The 22,948-nt window shown below is 40.7% G+C and overlaps 1 protein-coding gene across 1 annotated transcript; it reads left to right on the plus strand.

The window, feature by feature from the left end:
• The first annotated feature begins 498 nt into the window (after window positions 1-498).
• On the plus strand, window positions 499-21,995 carry kcnj6 (potassium inwardly rectifying channel subfamily J member 6). The gene is made up of 4 exons (XM_080867861.1): window positions 499-639; window positions 1,385-2,085; window positions 15,229-16,146; window positions 20,856-21,995. The coding sequence occupies exons 3-4, from the start codon at window positions 15,252-15,254 to the stop codon at window positions 21,206-21,208; spliced, it is 1,248 nt and encodes a 415-aa protein (XP_080723987.1). The 5' UTR covers window positions 499-639; window positions 1,385-2,085; window positions 15,229-15,251; the 3' UTR covers window positions 21,209-21,995.
• The last annotated feature ends 953 nt before the right edge of the window (window positions 21,996-22,948 follow it).

Below are 22,948 nucleotides of genomic sequence, written 5' to 3' on the forward strand. Positions count from 1 at the left end.
TGGTAAAATTAAAACTGTTAAGTGCATCCACAACTTTGTTCCTGTTTTATTGACCATTCTGTGGTGAAGATTTGTAGGAATAAAGTTAAATAAAATATTGTATTTATAAAAGAGCGAATAACATTTTTAATGTTCTTACACAGCTGTGTTCAGAAGTTTACACCACCATGCTTGACAGTTTGTACAGTGTTCTTATGTTTGAAAGCCTCACCTCTCCTCCAAACATACCTCTTGTCACTGTGACCAAATAGCTCAGTCTTTGTCTCATCTGACCATAAAACTTTTCTGCAGAAGGCATTTGGCTTGGCCTCTCAGTCCATCACAGTGGACAGTGACAGTTTTGGTCTTTTTCCAGACCTTGGCAATATGGTGACATGTCAAATATATAGGTATATACAGGTAAATTTATATAATTATAACTTCAATTATGCTTCTTAGATCTTCAGAGTTCCTTGGACTTTCTCATTAATCTGAGTATTTGTCAGTCCAGTGATGTCAAACAAATCCTTTTTATGCTGCAGAAATCATTAACAGCCCAAAATTACCACGATATTGATGTCCAGGATGAGTGGAATGAGGGCAAGCACCTTAAACTACTGGATGCTACTTCAGCAAGTCAGCTCAATCCTGCCAGCAATGGTGAGTTATTGCCTGGATTTTTCCAGCAATGCGAGTGGAGACCCGGAGGATCCAGGTTCAGCACCATGGAGAGCACCGAGGCATACATCCTGAGTGTAAAAATAACAAAATCAACATGCTAGCAAAATATATTTACATTTTTCCTCTTACTATATGTTCATTTAATATATAGAGGATTGTTAGTCCTTGTTGCCTCAAACTGAGCATTTATTTATGATATAGCCCAGCAATTCACACGGGTTTCCAGCATTCGACGATAGAAGACTGGAAAAAAGTTGCCTGGTCTGATGAGTCTTGATTTCTGCTGTGATATTCACATGTAGGGTAAGTATCTATGTAAGCAGCTAGTATGTAATGCCAGAATTGGCATAACCAACATGAGAACATGGATCCATCTGGCCTTGTATCAGTGTTTCAGGCTGTTGGCGATATAATGGTGTTGGGATATTTTACTGGCGCTCCTTGCCCCACCTAAATATTGTTGCTGACCCTGTTCATCCCTTTGTGGCTTCAGTGTAGCATCTTCTGATTGCTGCTTTCAGCAGGATAACGTGCCATGTCACCTTAAACTGGTTCCTTCAACATGACAGTGAATTCGCTGCACTCAAACGACCTCCACAGTCATCAGGTCTCAATCCAATAGACCGTCTTTGGGATGTGGTGGAACATAAGATTGATATCATTGTTGTGCAGTAACTGCGTGATGCTATCATGTCAACATGGACCAAAATCTCTCTTCTTCCAGCGTCTCGTTGAATGTAAGCTGAGAAGAATTTAAGCAATTCTGGAGACAAAAGGGAATCCAACCCGGTACCAGCAAGGTCCAGCTAATAAAGTGGTCAAGTGTATGTATGGTATAGCTTATGTCCTATAATGACGTCCTTTTTATTTGACCAAAATACTGCAGCTCCTGTAATGATGCCTCTTTTATTTTTTCAAGTTTATTGAATTATTGGCAAACGAACTGCTGAGAAATTTAAAGCGACCTCGTTCACGAGTCTAACAATGATGTCAGAAAGGCTTCTGCATTTACTTTGCATTGTTTTACTGATATATTGCTTATTTCTCCTGATGTTTCCATGCACTGTGTATCCGCACTGTGTTGTATCACCTCCCATATTTCCAGTCCCCCTCCTTCTCCTCCCTCTCTCTCTGCTTACTCTTTCTCTCTTTTTGCTCAACCTTCCTCTTCCTCTCTCGCTCTCTCCCTCTCTCTCCCTCACTGCCCACCTATGTCTCTCTCCCAGCTGAGAGGGGTGGAGGCTGACGGCCGATGGTTTTTAAACGGATAGGGGATGGAGGAAAGGGGGAATTAGTGGCTCCTCTTCACTCGGTCTTCGCAACAGCGTCCCGGTAATCAGAGACCAGCAGCCTCAGCGGAGATTTTTCATGGGAACGAAACGGCTTAAAATGAGCCGGGGAGTGATCGCTGATCTGCTGCACAAGGTAAGAGCCTCTCCTTCCTGCGCGGCTCCTTGCGGCGATGCTGATGATCGGCTTGTTAAATGTAATCATGTGTTTTATATGGAAGGGGGGGGAGGAGGGCAGTGGGGGTGGATAGTTACATAACAGTGCATATCAGAGATTAATTAAGACAATAATAATCAGCATAAGAGAAAGACAGACACACAGAGGGAGAGAGAGATAAGGGGGAAAGGCGCATCTCAGATGGTGGAAGCTGACTGAGGAAGCTCCCGGCGGCTGTTTTGTGCGCTGACATGATAAGGAGAGGAAAGCAGCCGCTCGGATGGAAGAAACTGGAAGGTGTTGAAGAAAATGTTGCAGGCTGTGAGCGCCTGTAGGCCTCACGTCACCACAGGACACAGATAAGGCTAATAAACGAGCCACACTGCAGCACATAAAGGCAGCAAATGAAGCAACGACAGGAGGCCATCGTCATCATCATTATTATCATTATTATTGCTGTTATAATCGCGATCACCTACACACCCCCACACCCGTGACAGCGGGGGAAATGTCTCCTGCTTGGTTTGCTCTCGAAATCGTAATAAAAACCCCTGCTGTTATATTCACTTCACTTTTCCCTGGATTACAGGTGAAGCTAAACCTCCCCCTCCCCTTAACCAGCCCACTCTTTAATACATATAAAAGTTTTTAAATAAAGGTTGAAACTTCCCCTAAACAGAAATTATACTCGCATATAAAACTGAAATGAACTGTAATGATGATAAAAATAAATTATAAACTAACAGCTCCTCACACTTGAATAACCTCAGGTCGTGACACAGCCCCTTCTAATTCATTCATTCATTCATTCATTCATTCATTCATTCATTCATTCATTCATTCATTCATTAACTTAATTTCATAAGGCAGCCAGGTTAAGATGTGTGTCCAGAAACATTTATAAATCTGAGATGGTGCAAAAGCAAGCACGAAGTCCAGAAATGGTTCATTTCATTTCAGTCGTGCTTTAGAAATGTGCTGTAGGGGTTATAAACTGGGCAAACTGGGATGTGCTGGAGGTTTTTCCAGAAAGGCGCTGAAATGCAAAAGAAATGCAGTGAAAAGCAGGCTCTGCCGGGGTATAATTAACTCAAATGGAGTGGTGTAATTAATTATTTATAAGTCATTTAATCGGGTGGTCCGAGAAACATTAATAATTCTGCACAAGCAGCAAACAAATATGCAGCAACACAACCACAACGGACAAAAACCATTAGGCGACACCACATAATAAAGCTTTTTAGGGCAGTCGGCACTTTAGTTATTGGATTGTACCCTGCACAATGTAAAAGAGAAGAAGAGAGACATGATTTGGCAACTTCTACAGCCTGTTTTCTTTTTCTGTTATAAAATATAATGTGAATGGGAATTTAGTGTCCACTGAAGTCCTTTAGGGCTATAAATCTGACGGCTGTAATCTCAAGCAGTTAATGAAACCGGTAATTCCTTGACCACTTTCATTTTAAAGCCTTAAAATGTAGAATTTATGAAGATTTCTTTCTTCTTTCTTTCTTTTTATGAAGATATTTGCCATTAAAATCTGTTCAGGTGTAAATCTGACTCACAGTTTCCAACTGCAGTGATTTTTCCTTATGAAATAGCATAGTATAAATAGTTTGATCCAATAGACAGTGAGTACATTGGATCCCAGCCTCCTTTAAAAAAACATTTTCTTCTGTGTTGCTCATTTAAGTCGGTTACCTGAGGCTCCTGCCAGTCTCCACTCTGTGGTCCTCCTCTGGAGTAACGCCGTTTTTGTGCTGGTAACACGATTCAGCAGAATTCACTCTGTGCTTGTTTTCCTGCTGATACTGTGTCTCAGTTGATATTAACTCAATCCTGTTCTGTTGATAGTCACTTTGCATTTGTCTGCATAAAATGTATGTTTTTTGTTTGAGGCTCATTTTCCTTCCCTGGACTACCACCCTGGCTAGACATGTCAAAATATCAGAAATCAGGTCATTAGTAACAATATTCTTGTTCTTGTGGCGTAGACCAATCCACCGGACTAATAACATGCAGACCCCTTCTCCCCTTGTTGCTGCCAAAGCAGCTCTGACCCTCTGTCCTGTGGTGGCTGGCATCAGGACGTTGGCAGCAGATCCTGTGGGTCCTGATGGCTGAGGCCTCAGAGCTTGATCCAAAGTAACATCATATTAGAATCCACCTCAGTCTCACAGCAGTTTCTAAAATAGTCACAACTGTTATTCTATTATTTAGTTTCTCTTGGCACGTGTGCTGCTTTTCTGTCAATGTGCTCAAAATCAGTATTTTCTCCTTTTAAAGGGTGAAAAAGTCCACATTCTGAAACTGATGGAAGTCATTTAGATTTCCTCACTTCAGTTGTGTTTTTTTAAAAGCATTTCCAATCATAAGAAGCTACTTGGCTACTTATATATGTCGCAATTTGGGTTAAAATATAGTTGCCAAGTTGTTTCTTGGTTGCTAGGGTGATGCGTTGCCTTTGAAGAGCCTGGACACAACATATGCTGCAGACATGGACATATACTTCCTGCCCATGACTGTTTTTTCCTGACTATTTCATGTCCTGCGCTGAGGCCTGGAGGAGGAATTCGGGAGTTTGAAGACCAGGCCATAAGCTTGGCTTATCTTTCCTGAGCAGTTTTTTTCTAAGTGCTATAGAAGAAGATGCTGTTGTGGTGGAGGAAGCTGCTGCTGTTGGAGAGTGCAGGTCTGCAGCAGTGTGTAGGTGGAACAAGCATCGAAAGGTTGCACTATAAACCCAGTTATAAGTGGCCTTAGGTAACATGTTAAAGAAGGTAATAAGTTGTTTTTTGTTTACAACAACAGCCTGTATAATATTAGAGGGAGAACCCCAGCGATCAATGACCTCTGCTGTGAGAGTGGGGAGGAAGAACTCCATCTTTAACAAGAAGAGACCTCCAGCAGAGCCAGGCTCAGAGAGTCGTAGCATACTGCCTCAGCTGGTTGACAGAGGAAGAGAAGAAGAAATGACTAGAGGTTCATAAAGTAATAATGTTATATTATCAATGTTTTTCAGCATAGCTTCACATTTTTGCTGCTTTGCTGCCATCGGAGGCTGAAAGCATTTTGCTGCTGGCATAAAGTTTACGATGGGTGTCTGTGTTTTGTTTTTTTTGTTTTTTCATTTTTGATGGAGAAACACTGAAAATACTGACAATAACAAAAGCTGTTTACAGTAAAACTCTCTAATTTAGCTTTTTGTTGCCCAGTAGCTGTCGTGTCCTGCCTCTAGAAACTCAGTTAGCAATTTTAATGCGATTACTGTTTTTAAAATTATTGCACTTTAACAAAAGTCATTACTTAGAGAAGTTGATTTAACAGTAAAATACAGGTTTAAGAATTACTCTTGCACTAAAATTCTTTTCTCAAGCTGCACAGGTTAAATGAAGATATTAAGCGATGGCCAGATTGCTTAATACCTTCTTACCACAGTTCCCAAAAGGCTGCTTCCTTCTGGGAACTGTGGTAACATGCTGCCAACATGGAACTTGTACAGTCGTGGATGGCTTGATGCTGAACAAATGTAAAACTGATTAATAAAGCATAAAATGCAATTGAAATATGTTTTGTTAACCCTAACAATTTGGAAATTTCTATTAAAAAAAACAACATAGATGAAACGAAATAGCTCAGAAAGGTGAAAAATTAATGCTTGAAACATTTTAAAAATCTAAAAAAAAAGTCTAGTTCTGTTGTTGTGTGCAGAAACCCTGCAGAAAACCAGTCTTACATTCTTTATGAGAACAAAGATGATGTGAGCATGAACACGTTTGCTCAAACATGAAAGGTGTTTTTTGGCCCATCTTTAAAGGATGTCAGGTTTTAATGAATACATGCATGTGTGGTGTGTAACCCAAAATTAATACATAAAATCAAAACCGAGGGCCGGAAAAAAAAATACTACGCACACTCTACTATTAAAACTGAACATCAAAGCGACGTAATACCCAGAAAAACACACACAGACACCAAGCCTAGACTTCTGGGTGGCTGCATATCAACGATGATCAAAATGTGCACATGAATATTTGCACAGATGAGCTTCAAAGCCTGAGGGAGCTTTTGACATTTACACATTTTTAAAAATGTGTTTCAAAACTTGCTTACTTTAAGATTACTAAAGGCTTTGCGGATTTCATAACCCATTAATAAAGATCCTTAAAAAAACTGTGACTGACACCCAGAGTTCAGCCCACGTGGTGATGCCCTCACAAAAGTCAATTTATCAATAATGAACAAACCCATTAGCCTTTACAAATGACTTCTGGTGATTAATGCAGACTTGATGAATAACCTTAAATTGATATACCTGAACATTCTTACTGACCAGGCCCACACATTTCCTGTGAAAGAGTCAGCTCAATTAAAACACACAAGGTTAGATCCAGATCAAATCTGTGCTAGGATGTGAAAATTATTTGCATGTGACGTCTATAGTGCCTGTCCTCAGCTGTTTGTGTGGCTAAAAATAGCTGGAGTCCCCATGCGGCTTCTGCCGGATTTTAGCCACATCTGGATGTTGCTACCTGGTCAACAATCACCCCCAAACGGCAAAGACACAGAAAGAAGCTGAAGCACCAATAACACGATTGTCTGCTGCTGCTGTTGTGTTCACGCATGTCATCAGTCGATGTTCATCCTACACAGCACGTCTACATGCATCCTGCTGCAGGCCAACAAACGATGTTCAGCATCGTTGCACTTGTGTAACCATCTGTGAAACGGACCATCTTGTGTGTAATATCCTCCAGTGTTTCAGTTTAGCACCGTTTGTAGCTTCATGAGCGGGATATGGTGGGATGAGCTGTTTTGGGGGATGCTTTCCTGTAAAAGTCATCTTTATCTACCTTTAGCCCTCATGAGGCCATATACGGTTTATAGATGGGCTTGTTAATTTCACGTGTAGCCTAATGTTTAACTGAAAATCTGTGGGTGTACAGATAGATGGCCTACAACCAAAGGTTCACCATATTAAGGTTCAAATAGGACAGGGGCCCAGAGACCAGTTTGAAACCACCTGTAAAACCAGCAGTCTTCAAAATAAGGGTTCTCCAACCAGTTTGTGAGTGGTTGCCCATAGTTTGCATTGTCTGCAAACTACTCATGAAGAGATGGTGAGACTGTGAAAACTGAGACATAAACCATCCAAACCAGCGACCACGACCGAAATCTGCCAGTAATGAAAGCGATCAGGATGAGGTCTTTGGTGTAGCACAGTCTTTGTGAGTGATGCCATGTAGCAAATGTCAGTAACCAGTCTCCAACCAACCAAAGAACACATTTTTCCTGGCAACCGGAGGTCATCTGGGGGTCACCAACCAGTCTGTATTGACTGAAGCCTTATTTGGATGAACTATCCTCGAGGGAGGGGTGGCACAGTGTATACGAAGGGTAATGTTATTATAGTTAACTAAAACTAAATTAAACCCCTCCCCCCCAAAAATTTATTAATTTAGTATATTATAAATAAAATAAAATAAAAATTACAACTAACACTAACTGAAAATGAAGTAAAATAAAATAAAAATAGAGACGAAATATTAAATATTGACAAACGTTAAGTATGTGTCAGTTTGGTAAAAATTGTTACATGTTTACTGAGACTTTGTCTACAAGACTGCGTGTGTAATACCTGTGTTGATTTTCCTAAATATTACTGATGACATAGAAGATAATATTTTAGATATTAATAAAATAAGGACTAAAACTAACACTGAAACTAATAAAAACGAAACATTTTAAAATAAAAAAACTTACCCAAACTAAAATGAATTGAGAACAAGAAGTCAAAATTAAATAAAAATAAAAACTAATTAGAAAATTCAAAGCTATAATAACTCTGACGAGAGGAACAGACTTCCTGCTTTGAAGCTTAAAATCCTAGAGTTCAATAAAACACAAATAATTCATTAATAATCAGCTCAAATCTGCAGGCTGATGAGGACGCACACATAAATGTTCCCCCGTCAGTGTATTTATGTTGGATGGGACTATCCACAGAGGCTGTAAACATGCTTTTTAATGTTGTGAAGTTTTAACATTTTAACACGGGAACATATTTGAAGCACACTGAACACTCAAGTGGCCACTTGAGGAACTGCAGTTTCTGGCACGTAGTTTGCTTCCTTTTCCAGCTGTGAGCCCATCAGCTTGTCTTGACTTAGCCTTTAGGGGCAACAGACAGTATTTGGAGGCTTTCAGTCTTAATATCTACATAGCAGCTTATTGGTTCATGCACCAGTCATTGATTCATTTATAAATAACTGTAGAAAATGTATTTGCTGTCAGATCTCCTTCTTCTTTGCAGTCCTGATGGACGGGATGACCAATGAGGTCACGGTGGATGATGTTTGCAGATGATACTCTAGTGAGAGCAGGGAGCAGGTGGAAGAAAGGCTGCAGAGGTGGAGGTATGCTCTGTAGTGAAGAGAGATGAAAGTAGAAGCAAGAGAGCACACGTGTGTGAAGGAGAGGCAGGCAGGTGTAACAGGGAAGCTGCAAGGAGAAGAGGTAGTGAAGGTTTAAAACAAGGGACGGTGTACAAGATAGGTAAAGATGAGGAGAGTGCAGGCAGGGTGGAGCAGGCGGAGATGAGTCTCAGGGTGATTTGTGACAGAAGGAATATAAAAAATAGACAGGAGAGGCTGAGGTGTTTTGGATATGTGCAGAGGAGGCCTTGAAGAAGAAAGAAGGAAAAGAGGAAAACCTGTGAGGAGGTTAATGGTTGTAGTGAAGAGGGTTGGTGTGACAGGGGAGGATGCTGGGGTGAGATGGAGGTCGATGACCCGCTATGGTGATCCCTAAAAGCAGCAGCTTTTTCCTTTTTGGAAAATTTAACCCCTTTTTTGTTCTCCACGCCGTCTGTTTACCTGCATGCTGCAAAAGCCCGCTCAAGCATGATTGGTCAGCAGCATCCAGACACTACGCCTGAGAACCAGAAAGTTTCTGTTACTAAAAACCGCTTCCCGTAATCACAGATTCTGAATGTTCATAAGCAGATATTTGTTTACAGAGATTGCTTCGTGTGTGCCAGCTCTCTCTCTCTCTCTCAGCTGTTATACAGATAATAACCACAAAGCCTTTCTGGAACCAGTGAGCTTCACCAAAAAAGCATTCCTTTGTCAGAGTTTCCTGCACCATCACCACTCAGTTTTTAATATGTATATTATGTAATATGTATATTTAATATGTATGTAATAGCTATTTAAGTCATCATTTGTCTAGAGATATTTACAGCAGCTACTTGGAGACTATAAGAGCCATGAGAATCAAAAGTGGTAAAGTGGTGGGTTATGAAACCAAAAGCTCAAAGATGCTGAAAAGCTCCACTGAGCTGAGGGGCCGAGTAGCAGTATAGTGATAACAGCTGCTGTAATTTGTTATCAATATTTACTTATTGATTACACAAATGAGATAAAATTCATCCCGTGAGACTTGGCAGCACTAAACTTTTATTTCATTATCTTGGGTTTTATTGTTTTCTGTGCCAAACATCCTCTTAATAAGCCGGTGTTATCAGATATTTATTCACAGATATTCAGCATTAGAATAAAAAAACAGATGTCACATGAATGGGAGCTCTGTGCACAAAGCACATGCAGCACATTGTTCTTCCTTCGGGCCCCGCTGAAACGAGATGAAACAGACAAATGTTATCCAACGCCGTGGCCTCATCCAGTACATTCCTGCTATATTGTGAGCACTTTGGTAGACTGAGCTGTGCGTTGCCATGGAAACCAGTGCTGCTCAAGCTCATAATATTCCCCCGTGAATGGAGAGCAGAACGGCTTCAGCACAGCCATTTGTTCCAGTGGTAGGAACGCTGATGGTGGTGGCTTAGGATCGTATGTGCGGAGTAAAGGAAATCAATGCTGATCTCAGGACAGTCCGAGGCGCAGGCTCGGGCGGAGGGGTGGGAGGTGTGGGAGGTCGGGGGGAGAAACTCCTAATGTGACACACTTATCAGAGGGATCACACAACAAGCCCCGCTGTGTTCAGTTTTCAGCACCACACGCAGAACAAAAACGGACAGGACGGCGCAGCAGGGACCTTTAAGGAGGAGAGGTCAGGTTCAGGAAGTTTAAGAGGCTGAGGGGTTTACAGAGTGCAGCCTTCCTTAAATCTGACTCAAGGTTATTTTTTTCCTATTTTCTTTTTCTTTTCTTTTTTTTTTTACCAAATGCAATTAGTGTCGGTTCTTATCTGCAGCTCTGTCCGAAAGGATGATGATGAGGCCCGATTTCAACATTTGTCCTGGATATCGTATTATAGACCACTCTCTGGCCAAGCAGTCAACCTTTTTTCACACAATTTGTTTTACATCTATAAAAACACAATATGCACAGCCTCAAGGAAGTACAAAAAATTGGGATGATATAATTTTAATTGCCATGGCTATTTCAAGGGCCCTGTGATAGGATGGCGAGCTTTCCAGGATCTGCCCTGCCTGGCATAAGCTCGAGCTCTCCCATGACCTGAAACTGGATGGATGGATTTTATATCACAATATTTACCATAAACCACCAGAAAAGAATTTCAAACTAGTGTAAAATAATTAAATGATTGGGCCTTAAATTATAGGCTAGATGAGGGCAGTTCAATAACATTGACAGAATCACTCCTCCTAACTAAACTCCACCTTCAGAGCGAGCAAATGAAATAACAAAGCAACTCTTTCATTTCTGTGTCTTTAAAAGTTCTATTTTTATGTGAAGTTTAACCTTGCAGGACCAACTTTATAACTCCCCGAGTTAATTTTGTGCAACCACAGTGTGGATTAAAGAACCAGTTCAGTTGAGAACTGGTTCCAAATTGTCCCTTTTTTCTCCTAATCCTCAGAGGTCCTGACATGAACCGAGTGATAATTCTTCTGCTCTAATTTAACCTTGTGAGGTCTCCCTATGTGACCCTATGTTATCTGAATTTCCATATTGATGCTTTATTTTAAAATATACTCCAAAGTCTCAGTTAGATTTTGTTGAATCTATTCTTCATGCTTCAGTCTTGAGCCACTCCTTATTTCTCCAGGCTTCCTGAAGGTCCAACGTTTGTCTTTGGACATTGGCTCCTTTTTCACTCAGAAGAATATTTTTTTGTGTTATTGTTTCGTAAGCCATTTAATGCTGACCTATGAATCATTCAAGCATAAAAAAGACAACTAACTTAAGGGATGAACCAGTGTTGAGTTTATGGTATCTTTAGGTGTTTTGTTACTTAGTGTTTCTTTAGTTGAATCTCTGAAAAGTAACAGTTTGACAGACATAAAATTCAATTTTTGCACCAAGAAGATGATTTCCAAACGGTGGCATATCTCAGCATGCTGTGCGGTTTGTTCTTAAAACTTTTGAAGAAGCTGGACAAGTGGAAGACAAAAGAAGAAGTGGCAGGGCTAAAAAGCTATGAATAGCGGAGGTTAAATAGCATCACCTTATTTTTACATCGCTTGAAAACCGGAAATGTCATGATCCAAATGGTGTAACTATTTTATAATAGCAATATTGCAGCAGCTGCACAAATTCCTCATTTTCTTAAAAGAGTGTTTCAGTTTTTCTGATGTCATTTGACAACTCTCATGTCACATACACACAGTTTTCCAAGCTTTTAGTTAAAAAAGAGACTGGATGGTCTCTGGTGTAGCTCACTGGGTTGACTACGTGACCCACTGCCATAAGACTAATGCAGAGGCTATTTAATGCCTGTCTTCTCTGTACTATCCTGTTGCAATGACTGAAAAATCCCAACAAGTGCCCAACTTTAAAAGTGTTGCTTAAAAACTTATGTATGAGTATTTTGTACATGCATGAGTTTTCCTGTCCAAGCCTCTTTGCCACAACAGTACAGCACACACAGAATACTCCACTGTACACAATGCTTTGTTGGGAAACTAAGTTAAATCTCCAACCTGAGCTAAAAGTGCCGTCTTAAAAGGGCTGTCAGGATACGAAGTGAGTTTGGGTGATGGCTCTCAATCTCACTTCGCAGTATGGCTTCCTCGTGGCTGCCGGGGAGCTCCTCAGCACCCACGGAGCTGAATTACAACCTGAATTCGGTGTTACACACTTGCTCTGCACTGGATGAGTTACTGTGACAAAGCGTAGTTTGCTGTTGGCAGCGTAGGCGGTGACACGTTTTCCCTCAGCTGCACCCGAAGCTGCACGGATTCACGCTGAGCCTGTTTATTAGCGGTGGTGAATCTGCGCACTAGGCTTTAAACAATGGCAGAGTAGGAGGTCTATTGTTTATGATATTATTTGCATGCGTGCCTTGTTTGTGTAGCTGCCACTCACACTGTCCACACTAAGTTGGTTTAATTTGTAAATGCATCTGTAAGCACTCCTTCCAGACATTTTCCTTTTTCACAAAAGCAGCTTCAACTGAGAGAATGTAAAGAGCGGACAACCTGTAGACTTCGACGTGATCTTTGAGAGGCTCGATAAAGAGCCTGCCTTGTATTACTGTGACTAAACTGGATGTAGCGTTTTGTTGTGTTTCATTTCTGCCGCATCTAATTTGGTAGAGTTGCAGTTGAGAATTTATAGAACAGCCTCAGTGTTTACTGACTCATCGAGTATGGCTGTTACTTACTGAACCTCTCTGGCCTCGTGTTGGCAATCTGTCTGCATTTATAAATTCAACAACAATTATTTGCAACTTTTTTACTGTCAGCAGAAGTCAAACCCGAGTTGTTCAGAGACAGGTTGTCTTCCACTCAGTGATGTGCACAATCACCCTGAATGTGATTGCACAGGTTGAGGTTGAGCGTTGGTGCACGCTTGACCTTTGGGTGTCCAGTTAGATCACCATAGCTACTTTCAGTCTGTCTCTGAGCGTGAAAAATTCAGTGCAACCACCGATTTAGTCTGAAGGATGACTCTGTCCTATTTTCACTGTAGTGTGACTGAGACATTTGTCTTTTTTTGTTAGTCCTCTGTAGTGTGTAAGTTCTAGTTTAGCGTTTTGGAGTCTGATATTTGAGTTAGGTCTTTGTATTTGGTTTATTATTATACCTGCCACAGTTTCCCATGTTCAGTGAGTTTCCTTAGTTTAGTTCTCTTCTTATTACCTGTTTCATTTTGTCAGGTGTTTTGTGACTGATTTGACAATGAGGACATTGAGTGTCCTCAGTGTCTCCACCTGTGACTCATTTCCCCAGCTCCCTCCACTTTGATCATTACCATGTGGTTAAATAGTCCAGTCCTTCACTTCAGTGTTTATCAAAGCATCTGTGTTACCTTCCTACTCTGGATTTTTCTGTTTATTTCCCTTGTGGACTTAACCTAATAAAAGGTGCATTTTTGTTACTTCTGCCTGCTCTTTGGGTCTTGCATTCAACAAACTGTGAGACAAGCTCAGACATCAGACTGCTTTCTTCTATTGGCTCTATATGATGTTTTCTGGGGATATCCCTAATACGGTCACATCAATGCACAAATGCACTTGCTGCCTCTATTTGCGAGCAACGTGTGATTAAAGGGAGAAGAGCTAAAGCCCCAAAGCCCAGTAATAGAAATAAAGATTATTTTAAACCATGAATCATGCAAAGCTACTATAGTAGAGGCCAATAAAGAAAACATGCAGTTGGGATGTCCATTTAAGGGTAAGATTTATGACAGAAGCTGTACATTTAAATTCAGTTTGTGGGTTTTAATCGGGGCAGCATAGCAGCTCAAGAACAAGTGTTGATTAATGTGTTGTTTAGTACAATCTGTAGTAGTCTGGGAAGTGAGACGGAAGAAAATATGCATTACAAAAATGTCGATTTGCATTAATTTAATTTGTTGTTAGTTTCTTTGTGGGCAGAGGTCAACGGAAATACGATCAGGAACGCTAATTTCCACACACAAATGGTTTCATTGTTATTGCAGATGGCGCCGTGGAATTAAATTTAAATTGCTAATCTAACCAAAGTATGAATTCAGCACTGATGTACGCACAGCAGTGAAAGCCATTTAACATTGGGAATAACAATATACTATTGCTTAGTTGTAATTGTTTTCCATAATGAATCTGAGCTGAGTGACGTGTTTTCCAAAGCTACTTCTGAATCGTATTATTCGGGTGGCATTTTCATTAAAAGCCCCACTCTTGACAGTGTGGATAATTCATGTCCAAATGAAAAAAATAATTAACCCTCTGTGCCAACCAAGCCAGAGGAGCTTTCTTCTTTTTACCATAATTCTTCGATTGTTTATGCTTTCAAACTAATTCAGACATCTCCGTGAAAATAGCCCACCACTGCTCCACGTCAAGTACAATTTGTTATGGTGATGATGTTGTTTTGGGCGAGTCGTAGCAGCTCCAGGAAACTGAAGGGGGGAAGGGTTGAACAACTGGAGATGGCTGATTGGTGAAAAACCCAGTGTGAAAAAATGACTTGTGCAGGCTCATATTATCTTGTTTTCACCGTAATTAGACAGATCTAATATATTTAAAATTTAAGTTCCAATTACAAACGTAAACAACTATAAAATATTTGTTATTTTATATGTGTGTTTTCTGAAAAGAAAAAACAAATACATCTCAAATTATTTATGCTCAAAATGCTGACTTTAAGTAATTTGTTTACATGTAAATTTCCTGCGTGATTTTGTTACACTTACACTGTGAAACATTGAAGTTAATGCAACCTGGTCAAATAAATTTCTTGATTGGAATGCATTCAGTTTATAACCAGCATATTTTCCTTAATTAATGATTGTTTGGAAAAAAATAAACATTTGATTTGATATATTTTAGTTTATGTAGCTGTAGACTAATGACATGTGATTGACAAGTTGTTAGCCATCCAGACCATCTAGACCATCCAGTCTGAGCATGTGGTTTGATAGTCATAGTTGCAGTTCACTTATCACATGTGGTTACAAAACACCAAGGTGGTATGCTCTTTTACGCTCCAAATGTGGATTTGTTTTTATACTTCCTTGTCTGTCAAATATTATTCTCTAAAACACCACACTGCATCTAAAGTAAAATAACGCCAAATGAGGTACCCATCGTATTGATTGTATTGAAATATTAATAAGTTAGATCCTGAACAACCGTCTAGATGTGTCACCATCATCTTAGAGTTCCTGCACTTGCTAACTCATGATCACTGCTGTGTTCTTCCTCTTGCAGGCTTGAATCCACCGAGAAACCCCATGGAGCAGGATGTGGAGAGCCCAATAATCAGAAAGCCCAAGTTGCCAAAGCAGGCCAGAGAGGACCTGCCTAAACACCTGGCAGAAATCGACCGGGTGAAAAAGATTCAGCGGTATGTCCAGAAAGATGGGAAGTGCAACGTCCATCACGGAAACGTCCGAGAGACATACCGCTATCTGACAGACATTTTTACCACACTGGTAGATCTCAAGTGGAGGTTTAACCTCTTCATCTTTGTGTTGGTGTACACGGTGACATGGCTCTTCTTTGGCTTCATGTGGTGGCTTATTGCCTACCTCCGGGGTGATCTGGACCATATAGCAGACAACCAGTGGACTCCGTGTGTCAATAACCTCAACGGGTTTGTATCAGCGTTTCTGTTCTCCATTGAAACAGAGACCACCATTGGTTATGGATACAGAGTGATCACGGACAAATGCCCCGAGGGAATAGTGCTGCTTTTAGTTCAGTCAGTGCTGGGATCTATCGTGAATGCCTTCATGGTGGGTTGCATGTTTGTTAAGATCTCACAGCCCAAGAAACGGGCTGAGACACTAGTGTTTTCCACCAATGCGGTCATCTCCATGAGAGATGGTCGGCTGTGCCTGATGTTCAGAGTTGGAGACCTCCGAAACTCGCACATCGTCGAGGCTTCAATCAGGGCCAAGCTTATCAAGTCTAAGCAGACCAAGGAGGGGGAGTTCATCCCTTTGAACCAGACAGATATAAACGTGGGTTACAACACAGGAGATGACAGGCTCTTCCTGGTATCGCCACTCATCATCTGCCATGAGATCAATCAAAACAGCCCCTTCTGGGATATCTCACAGGCCCACCTGTCCAAGGAGGAGCTGGAAATTGTTGTGATCCTCGAGGGGATGGTGGAGGCCACAGGTGAGTCATCAGATTCAAAATCTCAGAGGTTAAGGTGTACAGTAATTGCTGTTTATTGGATCTAATGTCACACAATGACTTTCTAATGCTTTATTTATTGCAGAGAACTGCTTCACCATATCTCTGGAGTAGTGCTCAGTTAATTTTGTAATTTTAACAAAATGATTACAAACATGTTTTCAGTGCTCAGCCTGACCAATGCCACCAGCTGTGCTGGATTTCAGTATGTATGTTTGAATAATAATTGTTAAAATACTTAAATCTGCCGTTAGAATTTCAGCTTTTTTCTGATAATAGTGAACTGGCTGCCATTACGCTGGATCTGCCATTAAAGGCACATCTTGAGAGAACACCAGTGTATCTGGCCACAACTTCTCATATATCTCAGAATGTTATCAAAAAAACATCTCTTCAAGTTTATTTGGATTTACTGTATTGTTGCTGGATTTGTAATACATAGAAGGCAGTGGACTTCAGTACAAAAGCTCACCTGTAGTCAGAGCTTGCTGACCTACAATGAACCACATCTTACCTTAAGACACTGGAGGGGAATCAAATACTGCTTTGCACTCTGCAGCTTTAATGCACTACAATGTCCTTTGAAATACATTCATTTTTAAGTCACTGTAACATTTTTAAGTTTCACTGACTCTTCTTCTGGCACAACCGTAAGGAATCTTATTTTGAAGGGATTTCCACTGAAAGTTGGTGCACACGTCTCCCACAGGGTCAATCTGGGAACCCATCAGTAAGCCTGACGACAGCCTCAGATAATTTTAGGGTGGCAGGAGATAACTGGGACAAGACTTCCTGTTCCACATGCCACTCGTCATTTACTAATGCGGATAACTCTTTTATAAAGCCAGTAAAATGCTAAAGAGTAGACAGGGGATAGTCAGTGGTTTCAAGATCGCTTTTCAGAGGTATTTAGCCATCTTTTGGTCTCCATGTGGTCTGCTTTTATGTGGTGCACAAAAATTAGTTTTTGCAACATTGTTTAAGGTTTAATTAACCTCATCACACCACATATGCAAACAGGAGGTGCAACACAATTTTGTATATGTCCAGCATTAGTGTTTTTTCTCATATTATATCAGAGCAGTATGTGTCACGTGATAAAGCAAGTGTGTAAGTTCATCCCTGAATGTGTGCATAGTATTTCCACGTTAAGCTTAACAACTGATATATTAAGCCACAGCTGGACTGGCCATCGAGTTCCATATTGAGGTGAAAAGGAAGCGATTTGTCCCGTACTTCAGCTAGAATTAAAAAATAGACACAAAGCTGGAGTTATTCTGTCTTTGCTGCGCAGTTGCATCTACTTCTCTCATTCACTCCCCCTTCCTCTCCTGTTATTACTTCAAACATGAAACTGATCAATGATCAGCTGATCGGCTTTTCTGCCGCAAGTCCCGTCTGTCTTGATTGTTTATCGCCCACTTTGCGCTAGAAAGAGGAAACCAGCGGATAAACAACACCAGCACGTTTAAGCGTGATAAGCTGTTGTTAGAATGTATTTAATATTACTTTCTAGTATAAGCTGAGGTTTGCTGGAGCCACAGCTGTAAAAGCTGCTGGTCATGATATCGTTTGGATATGTAGCGAGAGTGAAACATGAAGATGAAACCAGGAGATGTCCTTACTGAACGGGTGAGTTAAAGGAAAGTTATGAACTGTTTCCGAGAGACAAATAACACCAGGATCCTTTTTTACGTAGCTGACGGCTGGTAACTGTGCAGGGGCGGGTCTAGCAAAGTTTTGCCAGAGGGGCCAGGTTGGGCATTAACAGGGAAAGGGGGGCACAAAGAAATACTTTTCTTTGTTATGTCATTTAAAAACTTTGAATAAATAATTATCTGAATCTTACAACAAAAGTGGTCATCTGATTAAATGTATAGAAATCCATTATTGTATATAGTAAGTAATAAGTCTAATATATACCCTAGTAAGATATAGTACTTTTTCCTTTGGGAAGGTACCATCTGTGCAGTCTGCAATTCTGTTGAAGAAAGATGTTGAATCTATTTAATTATTGTAGAAAAAGAATTGATTTCTGTGCATTTGTCTTACACTTGCATTAAATTAAAGTTGATTACATCGATTAAGCATCATGAGGTGGAGGGCGGGGGGTGGTTCCCTAATATTTTTGCTGGGAGTTGGCAACCCTATTAGATAGGTTGCTTAATATTTCCACTAAGTACTCTTTAAAATACCAGAATAGGGGGGATGGTGTAGGTTTAAAGTTATTATTTTATAGTTCAGTGTTGCTGAACTATAAAATGTTTTGGGTGCAGTGTTTTTTTTGCATACAGGTATGACAGAATAGCTTCAGTCTCTTGTTTTTTAAAACTTGATTATGAACTTTTACAAAATGCAGCAAGATATTTATTTAAAAAAACAGTTTTATTGATTACAAAATATCGGATTCATCTCGGTATCGGCAGATATCCAAACTTATGATATCGGAATTGGTATCGGACATTAAAAAGTGGTATCGTGCCACCTCTACTTTAAAATGTGTCCCAATTTTCCTTTCAGTCATGCCGCAGCAGTCAACACAATTGATGTAGCTCTTTTTAATTACGCTATGTTTTCAATTCAGACACACATCATCATCGTCTATCTTAAAGAAGGCCCCCGGGATGAGGAAACACTAACAGAGATGTATATAAAGACAGATGTAAAGCGTTAGAGTTAGATTTAAAAAGATGAGGGCCTGTGCAGAGCACAGCTGCACAGCCGAGAGCAGGATGACCAAAACATCTGGATGGGCAGTAGGAGACGTGAGGGAGATACCAACGATTTGCGTCACCATCCCAAAAATCACTCGATTTTCACATCATCATGTTAGATGAGATGGTTGCTGAAATGCCTGAATTCTGAACTGGTATTCGATCATTTGTCTCACTCTCAGACTCAATGAAACAAAAAGAACCAATTACATAATCGTTGCGTGACGTGTTTTGAAACAGCTGCTGGAGGCTCACTGAGGACTCTGTTTCCTGCAGACAGCTGAGCCAAAGAGCTCACTGATGAATATGAAAACACAAGTAAACGCTGCTGGAAAGTGATTAGGACCCACTCCTGGTTACAGTTAACTAACCATAGAGGAAGTGTGTTTAAATCACCTGCAGTAACGATGCTGTAAAGATTACAACAACACGCCTGTACATCCAGGGGAACGTTGAGGGATAAGCCTCATTTAAATCCAACTCTACCTGCTAGTACCATCGTTAGCACAGCTCAAGCAGGAGAAAATAAATGCCACCAATGCCCATTTTTCAGAAATCATTCTTCTGCCCAACAAAGCGGGAAACTGGAATATGCTGTCACTTCTTGCTTCGATTTTTCAAAGATAGGTGCAAATGTAAGGTGAAAGGGACAGGAGCTTTGAAAATAACAGAAAGTTAGTTACTGTAGTTGTAATGCAGAGGGAATTATAGCACTTAAAATGCACTTGATCGCAGCAATTCAAAGGGAAGCAAATGGGTTGTTTGTGGAAGATAAAATGTGTGAGCAGCATCTGGCAGATGGGGATGGTGACGCAGGGTGATGACAGGAGCCTCAGGGAGGCTTCAGGATAAATCTACTATTGCTTCTGAGCTGTGAAGACCCCCACGGGACCCTGGGAGTGATGACAGTGGACAGAGGGAGGGAAGGGAAAAAAATCACACCTTTTCCCTGAGTAATTTACACTTTCCGAGGATATCATTATTCCTGCTGTTTATCGCAAATAACCTGCCATAAATCTGCTGATTGTTTATAGAAAAAAGATGCTCCTTATAGCTGCCGACGTTGCCTGAGAACTGTCACATTTTTTAAATCTGTCTAAATAATCCAGTTATTTGTGATAGTTGCTGTTACAGCAAACTAAATGGTGCCAATTTGTAAAACTGTAAAACAAAACAACAACAAAAAAACCATATATATATATAAATCTACTTGGTTAACCTCTATAAGAGCAAGTGTTCTGGCAGTTTACTGGTGTGAAACATCCAGATCTTTTCAGGAGTGACCATACCAGCAGATTCACCCAAGGTCAGACGATGCAGTGCTCAGAGAAACTGCAAAAACCCCAAGAGCTCCATCTTGGCCTCTACAGGTCTCAGTCAGCACGTTCAGTGTTAAAGTTCGTGACAGTACGATTGGGAAAAACTGAACAACAAATAGCTGGTTTGGATGGGTTACCAGGAGGAACCCTCTTCTCTCTAAAAGAACATGGCAGCACAGCTTAGGTTTGCAAAACCGCAACTGAACAGCCCTTTGGACAGATGACACCACATGTCAGCACAAACACTCAAACCAAATATGAAGCATGGTGGTGGAGGGATGATTAAGGTCACTGCGTCTGTATAAATATTCTAGAACAACCTGTCCAACAGCTAAAAATTGGCAGGAATTGGGTCGTACAAAAGGACAATGACACCAGTCCATACGCTCTATACCTCGTACTGACAGTTCTCTGATGGGGTGTGCTATTTAAGCTGCTTTAGCGTACATAAAGTTGATGCTGCCTCTGCAAGCTGCTTTGCAACCCACCTCCACCAATGCGTTTAATGCTAGATTTTCTGTGTCTGTTGCTGCTCTTTGGAGCCTTACAGCCAAAGATAAATTACTGCAATAGACTAGGACTCCCATTTTGGCTAAAGATTGCTAAGACTACACGAGTCCCACAGTTTCTAATGGTTTTCTTTGTTTTGTCTCTCCAGGTATGACCTGCCAGGCAAGGAGCTCCTACGTCAGCAGTGAGATCAAGTGGGGCTACCGCTTCACGCCCGTCCTGACACTGGAGGACGGCTTCTACGAGGTGGACTACAACAGCTTCCACGACATCTACGAAACTGACACACCCACCTGCAGTGCCAAAGAGCTCGCTGATATGGCCAACCGCGCCCGCTTGCCCCTAACTTGGTCGCTGGCTAGCAAGCTGAGCCAGCAGGGGCTGCCAGAGTCTGAACAGGAGGGTCAGGAGACCAAAACCAACCTGGACGAGCAGGGGAAGAGTGAGAAGACCGAGAGGAACGGGGACATTGCCAATTTAGAGAGTGAGTCCAAAGTGTAGCGAGCGTGGCAAGAGGCAAGCGTGAAGTCGAAACGAGATTAATGGACTGTACTGTTGGTCTCCCGCCGAGGAAGGCCACCCATTGAGGACCAATGAGCACAGTAGACCAAGTACCCCTGCACCACGAACTGCTTTTTTCTCAGTGATTTACATTTACCCCAAAAACGAGAAAACACGTAGACATGTGGCCCACCGCTGGAGTGAAAACCCCCTGCGGCAAGTGCATGTTTCAAATATAATGTGATGTCCTCCTGACAAGATTCCTATTATTTTTTCTATTAAGATATTCCTAGGGGCATTTGCTAAGTATTTTTGTATATATTACAAAATGTTTTAAATTCTTTGTTTTGTTGCAGTATTTGACACATGTTTGATACTACTTCCTTTAGGTTAGTTCTGTATATATTCTCTGCCTTACTGTATGTATAAAGCTTTCATTATTTGTTTTTCAGGAATATATAAGCATGTATAAACATTAACTGCAGTTGATTTATCTTGTATTCTGTATATACTGTATGATGATATTATTATTATTATTATTATTATTATTATTGTTATAAGGAACACATACAGTTCAATGGATGCAAACTCTAGTTTAAACCAATGAAAGATTCTTCCCCAATGATAAGTGTTCGTTTAAAGTAGTACGACACGAAGCCATGACTTGCTGTTTACAGCTAACTGACTTCAGACAATGGCCCTTTAAAAACTGCATTTTGTCACTTTTGCACACTGGAGTCTTCTGATGAAGGTTAGTGACTGTTTGAGTCTCCAGAAATAACTCACCTGTCACCTAAAAGTATCAATAAATAAACAGTAAGTTGCTTATTATGAACTTGGTGAGATGTTGTTTTTGTAACACTTTTACTCAAATCCAGAATCTACTGACGTACTTTCAGGACACCTTTTTGTTTTTTGTCTGCTTTTCCTATAAGTTTACGAATTCTGAAATTTGCACTTAAAATTGCATACAGTGGTCCCTCGCTATCCGGTTGTTCAGTGATGACGCCACGAATCCTACTTCCGGGCCTAAAGTAGTCTGCGTTTAATATGGCTTTTGTGTTGTTAACATGTTTAATGTTATGTATTTTCTTCTATTTGATCTCAAAAAGCTCCTAAAACAGTCAGTGATCACTGTTGACCTCCCTCGGCTTTTATTACCACTAATCATTTATTTAAGCTCAGTTTTTAAAACCTTAGGATGTAACTACAGCCCAGCCCATGCAGCAGTATATGAATGACTAACCTCGTATTGTGGATGGATTATCTCAGTTGTTCTCCTGGCTGAAGTTTGGTCCTTTTACAGCATCCTGCCATGCGATTACATTTGTTCCTGACCACCGAGAACACTCACGGTAACTTTTATCGAGTGGAAAAAAAAAGTTAGCTTGTTTATATTATGCTAACATAGCTGTGTCGCTAGCGGTCACGTAGCACATCATTATATTCCAGCTAGCCCAACTTCAGTAACCCTACTGTACAAACGTCACTGCTGTTTAGTTTTCTGTCTTCATTTATGCTGGAAGTGATAACAGAGCTGTACGTTTTAATTTGTTTCCAAAATCCCGCAGTCAGGACATGCTATATTGTATTTAGATAGAAGCTAGCGAGCTAACTCCCTGCTAACTTCTAACTCCGTTAAATGTCATAAATTCCGTTTTCATGGATGCCTGGATGTTAAACTCAATTGTTACACCTGGTAGAGCAGAACGCTGATCATTTTATTAAAGATGAAAGACT

This window comes from Rhamphochromis sp. 'chilingali' (genome assembly GCF_963969265.1).
Source record: "Rhamphochromis sp. 'chilingali' genome assembly, chromosome: 19".
In the NCBI taxonomy this organism is placed as follows: Eukaryota; Metazoa; Chordata; class Actinopteri; order Cichliformes; family Cichlidae; genus Rhamphochromis; species Rhamphochromis sp. 'chilingali'.